Source organism: Metopolophium dirhodum, chromosome 1, assembly GCF_019925205.1.
Source record: "Metopolophium dirhodum isolate CAU chromosome 1, ASM1992520v1, whole genome shotgun sequence".
Lineage (NCBI taxonomy): Eukaryota > Metazoa > Arthropoda > Insecta > Hemiptera > Aphididae > Metopolophium > Metopolophium dirhodum.
In genome coordinates, this window is record NC_083560.1 from 134644800 (window position 1) to 134662103 (window position 17304).

The 17304-nt window shown below is 26.3% G+C and overlaps 1 protein-coding gene across 5 annotated transcripts in view; it reads left to right on the top strand.

Annotated features, from left to right (window-relative positions):
* The window catches only part of LOC132934549 (GATOR complex protein Iml1), a 35283-nt gene extending 21362 nt beyond the window's left edge, over positions 1–13921 (top strand). For 4 of the 5 annotated variants that reach the window (XM_061000869.1, XM_061000870.1, XM_061000871.1 and 1 more), the window contains 12 exons: positions 4717–4891; positions 5979–6188; positions 6261–6331; positions 7239–7325; positions 7412–7625; positions 7701–7812; positions 7884–8033; positions 10907–11067; positions 11133–11304; positions 12697–12831; positions 13101–13297; positions 13714–13921. In XM_061000869.1, the coding sequence (XP_060856852.1) occupies positions 4717–4891; positions 5979–6188; positions 6261–6331; positions 7239–7325; positions 7412–7625; positions 7701–7812; positions 7884–8033; positions 10907–11067; positions 11133–11304; positions 12697–12831; positions 13101–13297; positions 13714–13908 (1879 nt within the window). In that variant the 3' untranslated portion in view covers positions 13909–13921. Of the gene's footprint in view, positions 1–4716; positions 4892–5978; positions 6189–6260; positions 6332–7238; positions 7326–7411; positions 7626–7700; positions 7813–7883; positions 8034–10906; positions 11068–11132; positions 11305–12696; positions 12832–13100; positions 13298–13713 lie in introns of those variants that run through there. The other variant, XM_061000873.1, reaches the window with a different exon arrangement.
* Positions 13922–17304: the final 3383 nt, after the last annotated feature.

Consider the following 17304-nt stretch of genomic DNA (forward strand, 5'->3'; position numbering starts at 1 on the left):
ATTTTCAAGTTTTCAATTACAGTCCACAGTAATATAAAATTTAGTTTTTACAAAGTGCTTCGTAGGATCTATAGACAATAATCCTGGTGAATTAAAATTTTTTTACAGAATCAAAATCTGGCAACGTTACCTAACTTTAATTTTGTCAATACTTTAGGTCTTTTCAGCTAAAATTAACGGCCGTAGCGAGGCCCCGATTTGAGTTTTCAAGGTTTTCGAGGTTGACGATTTAATCAATTTTAGATTCTGAACGGAGCGATCAATGTATTGGTTTTACAATGATGTGTTATTTTAAAAAAAAAATTTGTTGTCTGTGTACCTACACGATAAGTAGTCTAGTAAGGGTGTCCTTAAGGCCCCGGCAAATGTGTCTTTTTAAGGAGTTGTGTTTAGGCAATTATTTTGTTTCTGCGATTACTGATCGTCTTTGTGTGCGTGTAGTAAATGATCATTAGTGTGTGTATACTTCCCTACCATCACCCGTGACCCGCATCAATTTACAATACATTGTTATCAAAATATATCACAATATTTCTTATCTGGTTTATGGTAGCACGCACGCACATGCACAAGTCGTTCAATGTCTAGATCAAAATATTCAAAACCAATTTATGGACGTGAAATAGTCGTCGCACTGACAAAAATTAAGGTACTTCTAGTGGTTTGATTTAAAAAATGTAAATATGTTTGTGTTGGTAAACAAGTTTACTTTGCATCGGTCGGAGCACTTTTTCAATTTTAGCAAATTCTTGACGAGAATAAATATTTTACATTTTATAAATTTATAAATTTTTAGTATTGAATATATTCAAAAATATCTAAAATATAAAAAATATGCAAAGTAGACTTGTTGACCAATTAAAACATCTTTACATTTTTTAAATTGAACCACTAGAAGTACTTAAATTTTTGTCAGTCGCTAAGGTCGTTTTGATGAAAAATTAATAGGATTTGCAGGGGCCTTAAAATTCAATTTTCTAAAGTCTCACAATCTTGTCATAGCTGAGGGCCTAAAAACAATAATTTTGACCGACTGGAACCACTTTAATTGAGCTTATCATTCAGGAATGAACATTAACATAATATTTTGTGGTTATAGATGTAGAAGCACAAATAAATGAGGTATTGATAAGAACAGTGTTTCTCTTTTCCCCATTTGGGCATTCTTTGCATATCATGGTCAGTTAATTATAATCTCGGTAATATTCCCTAACTACTAAACGAAGACACTGCTCTAAATGATCATCAGAAAGTATAGCTCGGTACCAATTCAGCTTTTATAACTTTAACAGGTTAATCCTGTATCTTGTAATAAATATGTGTTTAATAATTGTATCTACTAAATGATAAATGTGTAACAATAATTAATAAATTCTAATAAGGGGGATCGACTTAGAAATCATACAAGATCGATCAGTCCATCATGATTGCCCGTTTAGCCTTCACTGTACTATACAAACATATTATTCATTAATTTAATAATATTTTTAATAATTTATAATAAATACATTAGCTCTGAACTAATTTATTACTAGGTATATATAATTTTTTTTATTTCCACATTTTGAATTTATTGTATTACATTTTATATTTAAATTCAAATATTAGTATAAATGATCTACCATATATTGGATCAATTATTTTTTTGACCAATCATAAAAAAATTAATCATTATTTAAATAATAATAATAATCATATACATCCTTTAGATATGGCCAGTAAATAAGGCACATATAATCATAAATTTTTCTATTGATGAATGTATTGATTTTACAATGATGTGTGTTTTTTTAAATTTATTTTTTACTTATTTATTTATTTATTTTTATTTGTGTTTGTCATTACCTTTTAGGACAGTAAAAACACATAGATCTCGGGTGGCGACGATGAGATTAGAAATTGCCTAAATGATTCTCCTTAAATCAATGCCAAAGCGAGAGGCCCCTTATTATATTTTTACAATGGCAGCTGAAAAATATTAAAAATACATACCTAGCCACAAGTTTTTTTTATAAGCATTTTAAGATCAAATTTCGACCAAATACGTAGAAATCACGGAAATATGCAAATTATTTTGAGTTAGAATTCATAAAAATTTTCTTTTCAACATTGGATATCACTCGATTTCTCAAGTACTGATTTTCTTATTTTGTTGTAATTCAAAAACGAATAACTGTAGGTACTTAAAATTTGAACCATATGTTAATTTTATAATTTTTTATACTTGATAAAATTTTCAAAATATTTTGATTTTTTTACAGATATTATCAATTTTGAATTTATTATTTTTTTTTTAAATAACAATGAAATACTCACATATTGTTACAATAACAGTGTTCAAAAATATAAAAAATACATAGTATGTACGTTTTTTTTTATAACCATTTATGGTTTAACTTTTGAGAACATTAATTATCAAATTGAAAAATTACAAATAATTTTGTTGTTGAAAATTTATAAAATGTTCAATTAGTATAGCTAAGGATTGAAAATTAAAAACACAGTTTTTTTTTTTTATAGTTATTTGAAGTTCAAGTTTGAACAAAATTAGATATTTAAACGAAAAGAACGATTTTAGTTTTATGCTACAATTTAAAAATATTATTCGTGGGTACTTGAAACTTCTAATGTATAATATTATACACAAATAATATTAATTCAACTTACTGGCTACTGTATTAATAATAATAATATAAAATATCCTTGGCTGACTAACCGTGTCCGCTCAGAATCGATTTTTGTATACAATGATAATATATCATTGAATTCATATTTAACATCATTACCGTGGCCCACATGTAACCTACTATACAGCACAGCGACACCCACTTACCCGCTTTTTTTAATGTACATTTTAAAACAATGCAAGCAACAATCACTGACAAAAACTAATAACAATGTTTTTAGTCTTAAAAAAATATTATCAAATTTCTATTTTTTGGATTTGGAAGGGAGACAGTAACCATTTTTGAGATTTTTTTTATTTTTTAAATGATTTTTAAGTGCTAATTTTGAATCTTGTTTATGATCCACGTTTTATGTTAATATTATTATGACCCATTATACAATTTTACTTTAATTATAAGTCCAAAACTATGAAAAATCTATTCCTAAATGTCTTTCAGCAGTTATGCAAAATATGAGTAAAATATAACATGTATTCAAAAAATCAAAACAAACCCCAGACTTAAAAATTAGTAAAATTTAATAATAGTGTTAGTAATATTCTAACTTTCTAAGTACTAATTATTAATTAGTAACAATAGGTACCATTGATTGACTTTTTATTTATACTTTTAAAAGTGACCATTGTTTAAACAAATTATTAAACATTATTCATGAAACATACAATATACATATACTCTAATTGATTAAGAAGGCAAATGGTTAGGTTTTTAAATGTATGTAGGTTATATCTATTTATATGTAAAATTGTAAACCTATATATTACCCATGTAATATAACTTTGAGACTTTAAAAAGTTACAAATATTATGATTTGATAAATACAATCTATAAAAGCTTTGTATGCAAATATTTATTATGCATTAGTAACTTTGTTAAGTCAAAATTCTATGAAAATGTTATTTATGAGTCAGGAATTAAAATTAAACTCATCATTAATCAGTAGCAAACTTAGATTCTAAGGGGCTGAGATAAGCCACATTTGTTGGGCCTTAAGTCAAAATTCATTCAAATAAAAATGCATCATATTGTTGAAACATTACAATATCAATATTTGATCAGTATTTGATTATATCTTTATATCGGTGTTACCCAGGCAAAGTCACCTCAAGTGAAAACCGAGATTTTTCTACGTTGACAATATTATAAGTATAATATAAAAATAACTTCAAGGACTCAAAATCGCATTCATTTTGTGTGTATTTTCACGATGTTCTATTGAGTACCTATATGTATATCCCAGATTTGCTCGTGTTTAGTTTTTTTTGGTAAATCTTATAATATGGTATATAGTATATGCTATATACACTATATATGTGTATCTTGGTTCACGGGCAATTTGGCATCAGCATACGTAGCTTTGTGAAATAATTTGACCCATGGCTTTCCGCATGTTATGAATTGGATTTAGCACTTAGTATATTTTTTAATATGGTTTAAATTACTTACTCTCTAAACTTTTCTGACATTTCTAAAAACAATATGAGATTTTTGTCAAATTTAATTGAGCACTTTTTAAATATAAAAGTTATACACATACATTTGGTTTTAAGATATAGTTTTTTTATTTGAGGCCATAAGCGCGATAGTTTGATCTGCCTGAGTAACCAAGAATTTACTTAAACATTTACATTCTAAGAATTTTGTATTTATTGTTTATAACTGTTGTATAGCAAATATAATATTACAATAATATCTATATAGTTTTATGCAGTTAAGTACAATGACTTTTAGAGTAATTATTAAATATGTTACATATTTTATTCAGAATAGTTTACTAGATACTTGGGTACTATTATAATCATTAACTGTTGACAAATATTAATAGATCCTTCAATTATTGACACATAAATGTATATGTCCAACCTAAATTCATTAAAATTAAGCTATGCATGAATCATATTTAAAAATTATGATTTATGTGTTTATATACATATATTATGTATATTAATATGTATTTATTATTAAATGTGTTATACTTTCATAATTATTTGTACCTCTATTTCTAAGGCTTAATATTGTTGATGTTTAGATTTCCATATGCAACATTTGAAATACAATATCGCTATCGTTTTCAAGCTCCAGACCATTCAACTTATGGAATTTCATGGATATCATTTATTACTGAAAAATTAGAAAATTTTAATTGGAATTACATGGATCATTATTTATGTGCTCGCGGGGATATGGACTACGATCTACACGAGGTTAAATTTTTAAAATACTTAATTAAAAAATAGTACTACCTATCTAATTAAAATTATTATAATATGTTCTTCACAGCAGTGGCGTATTTACGGCGGGAGATTTGGGAGACATATCTCCCCCTTAGATCTTTTTTATTTTAACTTATAGTTCATAAATAAAATTACATTTACTAGATATGTACTGTCGTTATATATACTGAACTTAGATAATAATTTTTATCATATTATAACTTGACGTGGTCTATTCGACGCAAATTGTACAATTAGGTACCTGAGAAAAATCCAATGATCTAGCATGTCACTTTCAATATTTAACAGTGCAAGGCCTGATAGTCAACTTTGTGTCATCTAAGTTCTTAGTTGGTTTTTTATTAACTTCATTTTTGAAAATTATTGTTTCCCACTACAGTTGGACACCATCAAAACCAAATATATACGCAGCACTAGTTCTATATTAGGAAATGTATACAGCAAATAATTTTCCTCAAGAACGCTGTATAAAAACATTTCCCATTGCTCATTATCTATACACTTTTCTATATATATTTTTCGACAAATGAACTGAATTGTATGAATTCATTACCAAGTAAAGATTCTAAATCATTGGGGTAAATGCTTACAAGATAATTTGCAGCAGATTGCAGCAAAGAAGTTTCTAATTTTTCAAATGTATTTAAAAAACGTTGACAATGCAAAAAAATTATCCCAGGGTCCTCCTAAATTTAGCCCTAATGTTTATAGATAGTTATGTATTTTCATTTATCACTTGATCAGTAGGTAATAAAATGCTGGGATGTTTGGCATCAGGAAGGTTATAGATAAATAAGATAGATGTATTCATGTATTTCGAGTGGAGGGAGAATAACTATTTTAATCATATCTAAAATATTCCCCCCTCAAATAAATCCTAATTATTTTTTTAGCCACTGCTTCACAAAATTTCAATATAAACATTCAACCCTCCTTTTGGATATTTGTGCATAATAGCATAAGTTATAATATTAGAATAAAAGTTATTTATTTATTTTTAATTATTAATCTAATCAGAAATTATTGTTTATTATTTTGATTGTGATTTTTTTTGTAGAAATTAAAATACTGGCGGTTTCGCATGTATCTTCTGCCTTTACGTCAAGATGTTACACAAACTATTATGAATCATTTAGATGATACATTTTACTGTGATATTTATAAAATACCTACAATGGAGGAACAAGTTTGTTTTACAAATAAATTTGTTAAATTCATTGAAACTTGGATAAATCGTATTAAAAGATCAACAACAGTCAGTCTTAAAGTTAGTTTTTAATTTGTTATTTAAATGACTAAAAGGATATTTTAAAAAGAATACCCGTTTTATATATTTTAGAGTTCAAGTGATACATCACCTTATCGAGATCGTGTCAACTCTATACGTCCATTGGATAAACCTCGTCCAAGGTTTGATTACTAAAATTATTAGAATTTGTTATTAAAATACATTTTTAAATATCAATTAGTCATAACCAGGGCTCGTAAGTTCATGCATCTGCACGTTTTTTTTGCTACACAGGAAAACATGCTAACTGAGATACAAATCCGTTTCATAACAATAGTAATTATAATATGAAGTTTGATAGTGCATGTTTTTGGATGTTCTGCGTGGTAAGGCATATTTGGCATATAGTTGATTTTTTACAGTCGTTAGTGCATATTATTTCATATAATTAATATTTTTTAGATAAATATTTGAAAAGTTTCTTGTTTTTATTTACTTTCCCGTTTACAAAATTATAATGTTTTGATTATAATGTTTTGACCTAGTGCCTAGTACATACCTATTTAGATTTTATGCGTTTTACGTAGTACCGTGGAAACAATGTTATCGCTACCACTACCATCCTCCACCGCACGCATTTATAATTTTGTACAGTAATAACAGTAGTATAGTTTTCTTGCACTCACCGATGAGTTTACTCATATGAGTCGTAGGCGTTCGTCCGTTCAATTTCTTGTTTTAGTGTTTTCGTTTGAGGTATAGGTAGCATACACATTATTCATATTTTATTTAATCAATGCCAAAAGAAAAACAAACAGTTGCGAGCCATTTGCAAAATTTTGTGGCGGAATTTGTATTTTTTAAATTCATGGATTCATTCTTATTATTTTAAATTTTGCTCATGATTTTTTTACATTCTGCATATTTTGAGTGCATAATGTAAAAAAGTTAGGGCATATAAATGCATATTTTAGAATTTTTTAGTGCATGAATTCATATTTATTTATGCATTTTTTAGTGCATGAAGTTACAAGCCATGGTCATAACATATGATTGAGGATTGAATTTATTTTTTTTATAAATATTTAGGTCAGGTTCAAATGTGTATGATAAAGCAATTGCATCATTATTTCCTGAAAATCCTGTTCAAGATGAAATTATTGATGATATTGAGAGGTATATATTTAAAAAAGTTGAAACTATTTAACTAATAAATAATAAATATTAATTTTTATAATTTATGATTGTATTTAATTTACAAGTCCAATCAATTTAATTAACTCTGAATTGCTAAAAGAAGATATTTCCAACGTCGAGCTAGTAGAACATTTGTGTAATACACAAGTTGGTGTTGGTTTTGTTAACAGACACATGGGATTACCACAAAATACATTTGTTAGTAATGATGCAATTACATGGCTTATGAACAATTTAAAGATATTAAATAGTAGAGATGAAGCAGTTGAACGTTTACAGGTTAATACGAGAGTTATCTAATATTTTCTAAATTATTAATTTTAATTTGATAATATTCGTATAATCTGTTACTAGGAAATTTTATGTGAAGGATTAATTTGCCATGCATCTGGCGATTTTTCTCATCCTTTCATTGATGGATTTTATTTGTATTATTTTCCTTCATGTGAATCGCCTACTGGTCAACGTAAATAGTGTCATATTAATTTATTACTTAACTTAATTTTAACTTATAATTTTTTTATATTTTTGTTTTAGCTTCTTTCCCTACACATGATTTTCAAGCATTTGAAAATGAATGGGTTGAAGTGGAAGTTAAACAGCCTATTGATTACCCAAAAAATATAGACTTTTTAAAGGATAATTTGTCATTACCAGAGTCCCTGCAACATGGAAACAAGCGGGAAGGTTTGTTATTTTATATCAAGTGAATGAATCAAAAATTGTAACCTAAACTATATGACAGCAAAAAAAAAATTGAAAATTAATTTTTCATAATAAAAATATTAATTTTACATTTTAACAATTCTTAAAAACAATTGTACAGTAGTATACATATTTATTTAAAGTGGTTCTAGTCGGCCATAAGAATATTGTTTTAAGACCTCTGATTTGACAAGATTATGAGGATTTGGCATGTCCAATTTAATTCTATGCCTGACATATTTTCTAGATCTTAATAGAGGCGTTTTTTAAAATATTTATTAAGGCCCGGGGATAATTTACCACAATTTTACAATCTTAAACATTTTTACTTGTGTATATCTAAGAAAGAAATTCAAAAAACTCCTCAATTATATTCTGGAAGGTAAGTCAAGCAATCTTAGGGTTTTAAGTTTTAACAGAATTAAAACATGTCAAAGATACAATTTTCAATTTTGTTACAGTAGAAACATATCTATGCAAAACTTATTTATAAAAAGTATAATTACTAATTAAATTGTTAAGAATAAATTATATGAATTTTTATTTTTTAAACTTTTTAGACAATTGTATGCGTTTGTGTCATTTAAATCCCAACATATACTGTGTAGGAACTACGGTAGATTATAGAGGTATACGCACAACTGTATATTCATAATGTGTTTGGTTCACTAGTTTACAGGTAGATTATGTCTAGTGGCCCTAATTTTTATACCTCCTATAAAGGGGTACAATAAACGAACAAAATGTCTCATTAAAAATATAATTGTGAATAAATAAGTAAGACGTGTACTAATGTATTATAAATTGTATTTACAAACATAAACAAGTATTAAAAAACTAAATGTATTAGGTATACAGCAGTATATAGCAGAATTATTAATTATATATATTTTTTTAATTAAATAGGTATGTACTAATTTTGGCACATTTACCTTTTTTCTAAAAGTTACATAATGCTAGGTAAAATTATTTAACTAATAGATGACAATGATACAAGTTGTGTAATTTGTTATATACCTATGTTTGAAGTAATTATTTTTTATAGGTATTAAAAGTAATTCTTTAAAAAAATTTTTAATATTTTCGATTAACAATCGAGATCCAGATGTATTTTCAATGTATGAGTATTAGAGGTCAGAAAATTAGGAGAATAGAGTTATTATAGAAAATATAAATGTTAAAATAAAAAATAATTACAAACCTAAATTTGCTTAAAAAGTTTAAAAAAAACTATCGTACCTATAATTTTTTTTTCATCATCACTTTGGGATTGTGCACACATCTCTTTTTAAAGATTTTTCTCTTTTTTTTATTATTATTATTTTTGGTATACACATTATAGGGAATCTTGTAAGTACCTATTGAAGGAATTGATCCAATGCTCCATGTAGGTACTTACGTAATTTGATATTTTTTTTTACTTATTGAAGTTTTAAATAAAATTAATATAAAAAACTTACATTATATTTATGTAAGAAATATTATTTTAACCTTTAGATGAGTTAAGTTAAATACTATGCATATGTTTAAAAATAAATAATTAAGTAGGCATTTGAATACCGAATTGTTTGCTATTTATATTTTTTAAGTGAACTAGAATTCTTAAATATATTCTCAATATAAAATATCTATATTTAGTTTCTATTTTGTGACAAGCTTTTCTCCAATCATCAAATAAATTGCCTCGTGGGACTTAAAAAATGGATACCTAAGACATACATAACACTATTGTATCTATTGCAATAATTATAACTAATACAATAGATAGATGAGATACAATAGACTTGGTTTTAACAAATACTATCTGAGTACCAAAATAAAGAGGCATAGTCAAAAAGGAACGTACTAGGGAATAATATAATATTTTTACATCTGAACTATCATTAAAATCACAACACATACATTTTAATAATCCCAATTTCATAAAAGATTTATTACAAATAAAATCAACATGATTGCTAAAAGATAGTTTTATGTTAAATAAAACTCCTCGGTCTTTAATAATATTTGTACGTGTTAGATTTGTATTATATATAACATAATTAAATTAAGAGTATCTTTTTTTAAAGATTACTAATGGATCATTTATCAATATTTAAAAACAATTCCATTTAATTCAACAATATCGAAAGTTTTTTCAAAATTCGTATAAATTACTTCTATTTAAGCTTTATGTATAAATGAATCTAAAATTGATTTTTTAAAGATATACAAATTAGTTATTGTTGATCGCTTAGGACAAAAGCCATGTTGTTCATTAATAAGAATATGATCACAAAGCGGAAAAATAGTTTTGTTTATAAGTCTGGAAAACATTTTATGAAGTATAGAGACTGATTGATAATTGGTGACTTGAGAGCTTTTTTAAAAATAAGTGAGACGAAAGAAAACTTCTTTCCATGTGTTGGGAAATATACCTGTTTGTATTGACTTATTAAATAAAAAGGTCATAATTGGTGATAAAATATAAGATGTTTCCTTTTGAAATTTCAAAATCAGATAATTACTCATATTTTTCTTGTAAGGCATGTTTTTGAGTAAAAACACAGGTAAATGGCAGGCTCTCTTAACATTTTTACTGTAGCCGACTTGTTGGAAAAGGTTGACCCATGGTGTTAAGAACTAACATATGATTTTTACCTGCTAAGTCTTATGATTATTGTCTGTAATTAATATTACATTTATGTATATTTGGTTAAGATTAGATAAAATATTTAAAATTATAAAAATTCATATTTTATTCATACACTTATTTGTTTAACATTATGTTTAGTGATAGATAAAGAAAAATGCATAATATTTAAAACATTTTGTATATACATTTTATTATATTACTATGATTTTTCATTATACAGTACCATGGTACAAAGAAGCTCATTTAGAGATGGATGTTAATAGTAAAAGTGATCGTGTGGAATGGGGTCATGCCAGATATCAATCACTTTATCGTTGTGATCAGGCGTATGAAATTATAGCTCGATGGGTAGCAGCGTCTGGTTCAGTTGTAGCTGATTTGGTATGAATAATGAATACAATTTTTATTTTTAATTAACTATACCTTTTTTTTCATTCAATTATTAGGTGTATAATTGGGCACGTAAAGCACAAACTGGTGGATTTCAGTTGATACCATTACCGGCTGACCCTTTTGCTTTGCCGTATACTTTAAAATCTGATCCTCTGCGTGGTCCAGTATTTGTACCTCTCAATTTGGAATGTCTTCTGACAGAAGAACACAATTGTTTATTTCATGGTAATAAAATTAATTTTAGTATTAGGAAAAAATTAAACAGTATCCTTATATTAAATTAAATATATGTTTAAAACTTATCATAACTCAAAATATTAAAAAAAATAAATTTTTTTATAAGTAATTTTTTTTTATTCATTTTAAGTATTATAATACATGGTGATTTTTTATACATGCTCACCCTTTTTTTCCCTTTAATATTACAAATTTTGGTTTTTAGAATTTTGAAGTATACCAGATATTTTTTGTAATACTTGATGTGTGTCCTGTGGCGATACAAACATCTATTTCCCCCCTTTTTTATTGTAATTTATTTAACTGGTAATTTTCTTGAAAATGTTGATGTATCCAAGTTAAAATTCTAATAAGTAGTTTCTGTGTTATTAAAATGCTTGTACTAAGGATAATAATCCTCAAATATGGTTTTATAAAAATATAAGCTATAATATGTAATATTAGATGTAGTATTAATTATACTTAATTATTTATATTGATCTATCAATCAATAGTAATTACTAAAATGTTCAAATAAACTGATTATTATAATTATTTTAATCTTACCTCCACATCGACTTAGCCCATTGCCATAAACACATTATCCTTAATACTAAATATACAGTTATGTAGCTAAAAAACTACTCATTTTAATTTTGATTTAGATACATCAAAATTTTCAAAAAAGAAATATCAGTTGAATAATTAAAAGTGAAAAAGGGTGTTTCTTATTTGAAAAACAGAAGTTTGTATTATCACAAGATCATCCTTAACTGGTACAAAATATCCCAAGCATTCAAAAATATGGTCTCCATGTGTTTTTAAAAATTCCAAAAATCAAAATTTGAATATGTGTATAATTTAAGGATAAAAATAGGATGAGCTTGCTTAAAATATCACACTATATTTATTAGAAATGAATACTTTAACCTAGTTAATTTCTATTTAAGTACAGTAATGTATTGTAGTAGATACTAGTAGATATCAGTATTTAATATTGTATAAATTTAGATGGTACCAATAGAACTCCACTCAGCTGATATACAATACTTCTTCACACTAAAAATAAATAAAGTTGCTATTCATATGATCAAAACTAAACACTTTTTGTTGTAGAATCCTAAGAGATAATAAAATTGTGTACAACATAAAAATATCTTTGTACTAAATTTCTACTATGGCTAAAGTTTGGATAATAACATTCATTTCATCCATTATCAAATTAAAATTTTTGCCTATACACTATTACAGACTTATAATAAATTTATTTTACAAAGTATATATTTTAAGACATTATTACTCAAAACAAATATTAAGTTAAATAAAATGTAGTTTCTTAATTTTTATTATTTTTTTCCCTACTTAAAAATATTTACTATGTTTGTGGACATGTTTATACAGAATATCCTGAAGATTCATGGCTCCGAAGATTATTATTATTTCAAGAAGTTATACTTTACAGATTTGGGTTTGTAATATGTAATTCAAAAACTAATGGAAATGAATCATATCATAATCAATATATTCATCTTACAGGTTAGTAAATAGTATATTTAATTAGTTTAAAATGTCATACAGCATTGTCTTCGATAATTCAAATTTTTTACTTGTTCCTTAAAGTGTTTTTATATTGAGTTTGAAGTTTATACTCAAAAAATAAATAAGTCGAATTTATTTTACTACCTTAAAAGATAGTTATCGATTTGAGTTATAGAGACGACTGTTATATGTAAGTTAATTAATTTTCATTAAATTGAAATAATGTAATACATGTAATAGATAAGTGTTTTTAAATTTATTCGCAGGTAATGTGTTTGTGTTAATACTTTCTGATTTGATTGAAGAAGCTAAGGAGAAAAATGAATCTCCTGATCAGGGGTTAAATGAATTAGAAGCTAGTGGTAATCAGCAAGAATTACAATTTAGTCCTCACATGGAGTATATATCTCGGCATGTATATCATAGTTTACCAAAAGAAAATGATCCAAAAATAGAAAAAAGGGTTGGTTAAAAGTAACACTTATTATTTAAATATAAATCTTAAGGTAAATAATCATAGTTATACAGTAAATATAAGTTTCGCTTGTAACAATGAATTATTTATTAAACAAAATACATATATTGTACATAAATATTCAGTAAAAGTATGTGTATTAAAAATAAAAAGAGGAAAAAAGAAATTGCTTCATGAACAGTGTCATAATTTTTATATTATTATTATTATTATATCATGAATTATTATAGATACCCAATGTACCTAATTGCAAGACCAAACATTTTAAATACAGGAAATGTGTTTTGTTTATCTAAATAGCCTGATATTATTAGCAGTTTTTAATTTGATGCTACTGCACCACAATATATGGCATTATGCTCTTGTATAGTGATACAATTTAATAAGATTGATTCTTTACTTAGGTTGGTTTTCTTTGGGCATGGAATCATATGGTAAGTCGTAGATGGAAGTCGTCAAATCCAGCAACTGGTGATGAACAGTTTCAAAACAAACTATTGGAAGATTTTAGATACTTTTGTAGCAATAAAGATGAACGGTTGTCAAACTTTTGGAAATCTTGTAAAGACGAACATTATATAATTAAACACCAAGAATAAATTTAATATTTTATGTTAAATGTGTTTCATTTATGATGTTATACCTAACTGATAGGTTTTAAGCGTCAACTATCATGATAGGATTTTTAAACCTCAATTAATGTAGAATAAACTTCTATCAACTTTTTTTTCTGAACAACTTTTAAATTACGAACTCAAAAGACATTATAATATGCTTTTTATATATAAGTATTACAGGACTACAAAGTATAGTTGTCAGTGGGTGGCTTCTCTACTCAAGATTCGAGTCAACAAGGTTCAAATAATCTTAAACATAATTTATGCTTATTAAAGACTAAATTATTGAGCAATAGAACATTATATTCTTATTTGGTAGCGTAAGTTGGCGTAAGTTATTTCAAATGTGGTGATGCAAGTTTGTATTTTTGTACCACCAGAAAATCATTAGATTTTCTATGGCTCCATAATATATTTGTTTCTATTTTAAAAGGTATATATTTATTTTTTCTATGAATGTCACTAAAATTGTATTTGTTGTGAAAAAAGCTTGAAAATATAATACAAGGCTTCTAATAATATATTGTTACAATGATGTTTGAAAAATATTAAAAATCCATAGTCAAATTTGTGTCTATTTGAGTCCAAAAGCGTGAAAAATTAATACAAGATTTTTATTTTTTTAGGTTACAGAATAACCTTCTTACGTGGAACCTTATTGTAAGTTTTCAATCCTTAGCTATAAAAGTTGAACATTATACAAATATTTAACTACAAAATCATTTTTAAATTTTCAATTTGATGTTTTCAAAAATCGAACTTTATATACTTATAAAAAAAAAATTGCGCTTATGTATTTTTAATATTTTTCAACTCCTATTGTAACAATATATCAGGAGGCTTGTATTAAAATTTCACGCTTTTATTGATATTTACTGCTCTACAGTAGGTTACAAGTGGGGCACTGTAATGGATGGTGTTAAATTTGAATTCAATGGTATAATATTGTATAAGAAAAAACGATTCTGAGCGAAAACGGTCAGTCAGCCTATGATATTACCAAGTATATTTGATGATATTATTGTGAATAAAGTAATTTATATACAACCAACTTACGTGGAGCCTTGTTTTAAATTTTCTATCCTTAGCTATAAAAGTTGAACATTTTATAAATTTTTAACTACAAAATAATTATTAAATTTTAAATGTGATAAATATTGTCAAAATTTGAACTTTAAATGCTTATAAAAAAATGCCGTGCCAATGTATTTTTAATATTTTTCAACTGCTATTGTAATGATATATCAGAAGCCTTGCATTAAATTTTCACGCTTTCTTACTCAACAAATACAATTTTATTGATATTTATTGAAAAAAAAAACTAAAAAAATTGAAAACTGACAAGTAAACAGCTCAAAAAGAGTTAAATTATTTTCAAAATTGTATCGTGCTTAGAAAATGCTGTATAGAAAACATTCAATGAAATTTTGAAGTATCTACAGTCACACGTTTTTGAATTACAACAAAATAAGAAAATTGTTACATGAGAAATCAAGTGAATATCAAATGATGTAAAAATATGAATTTCAAACGCTCATAAAAATTTAATTTGACTTTCTTGTAGACATTTTTATTTTGATAAAGGTAGACAAATTTATGGCTAATCTTGTATTACATTTTCAAATCTTAGATTTAAAATGAAAAATTTTTATGGATTCTCAATTCAAAATAATTAGCTAATTTTCGTGATTTTTTCGTATTTTGTCAAGATTTAAACTTTAAATGCTTATAAATAAAAACTGTGACTAAGTATTTTTAATATTTTTCAAATGTCATTGTAACAATATAGAAGGAGCTTTGTTTTAAATGTTAAAGCTTTTTTACCTAACAAATAAAGTTTTATTGACATTCATAGAAAAAAAGACTAAGGAAATTGGAAAACAGAAAATATTTCTAAACAGTTCAAAACAAATAAGAATATTTTCAAAAATTTATCGTATATAGAAAATGCAAATATAAACAACCAGTGAAAAATGCATGTATACACGTTCATTTGTTTTAAAGTTACACCAAAAACTAAAATTCGATTTTGCGTAAAAATTCCCGTTTTTCCTTCATTTTTATTTTGTTTTCCGGGTGCTTTTGAAAACTAATGAGAATTTTAAATTTTGACCTCCCCAATGTACCAACAATATTCACTTTCTCATCGAACAAGATATTGAAGTTGAAAATCAAAGCATTAACTAGACTACTTATCGTGTAGGTACACAGACAACAAATTTTTTTTTTAAAATAACACATCATTGTAAAACCAATACATTGATCGCTCCGTTCAGAATCTAAAATTGATTAAATCGTCAACCTCGAAAACCTTGAAAACTCAAATCGGGGCCTCGCTACGGCCGTTAATTTTAGCTGAAAAGACCTAAAGTATTGACAAAATTAAAGTTAGGTAACGTTGCCAGATTTTGATTCTGTAAAAAAATTTTAATTCACCAGGATTATTGTCTATAGATCCTACGAAGCACTTTGTAAAAACTAAATTTTATATTACTGTGGACTGTAATTGAAAACTTGAAAATATGAACTTTTTTGAATCATAATCAAAATATTTTTTCAGAATCAAAATCAGACAACGTTAACTAACTTTAATTTTGTCAAAACAAATGTATGTTTTTGTAAAATTCGTGTCGTGAAATTTAAATGGTTATGGAGTTATTGACATTCGTGTACAAAAGAGGTTTGATGGTGTGGAAGGAAGCGATACCGGCATTTAATTTCACTCACAATAATAAATAATAATCATTTACGACTAACACGTAGATCCCGGGCGGCTATGACAAGATTAGAAATTGCCTAAATGTTGCCCTTTAAATAATGACCGTAGCGAGGCCCCGTGTCGGTGCCGGTCATTTATTAAGGAGTAAAATTTAGGCAATTAAATTCACATGTTGTGTCGGCCTCGTGCGAAACGTGCATGTGTGTGATTATGTAAATCGATATTAGTGCGAGTGAGCTATAATATTACATGCGCAGAAGCTCGAATTTTTATTTTACTTTAAATAGTAGTAGAAAAATATGTTTGAAAAAGAACAAATTTTGTGCATTATTCAAATGCATATTCTAGCTTCTATAATTATAATTTTCAAAATCAAGCTTTGATCCGACCTACAAAATGTTCTCTACTTTTAAATTAAAAAAAAATTAAGGATTCCGACTATTCTACAGAGCGTGAGATTTTTTGCTGTAAGACATGTTTTTGTACTAAAAAACCCACCGGCTCCGACCACCTTAATTTATGAAAATGTCATGGTCGTTTGAATCAATTAAATTCTATTGCGTCAATTGGTCACCGAGATCTAGCTGTTGAGGGTTCTATGTGATCGTCGACCAGGTCACCTCACGTCGTTTGTTGACATTTTTCCTGATAACGATTTT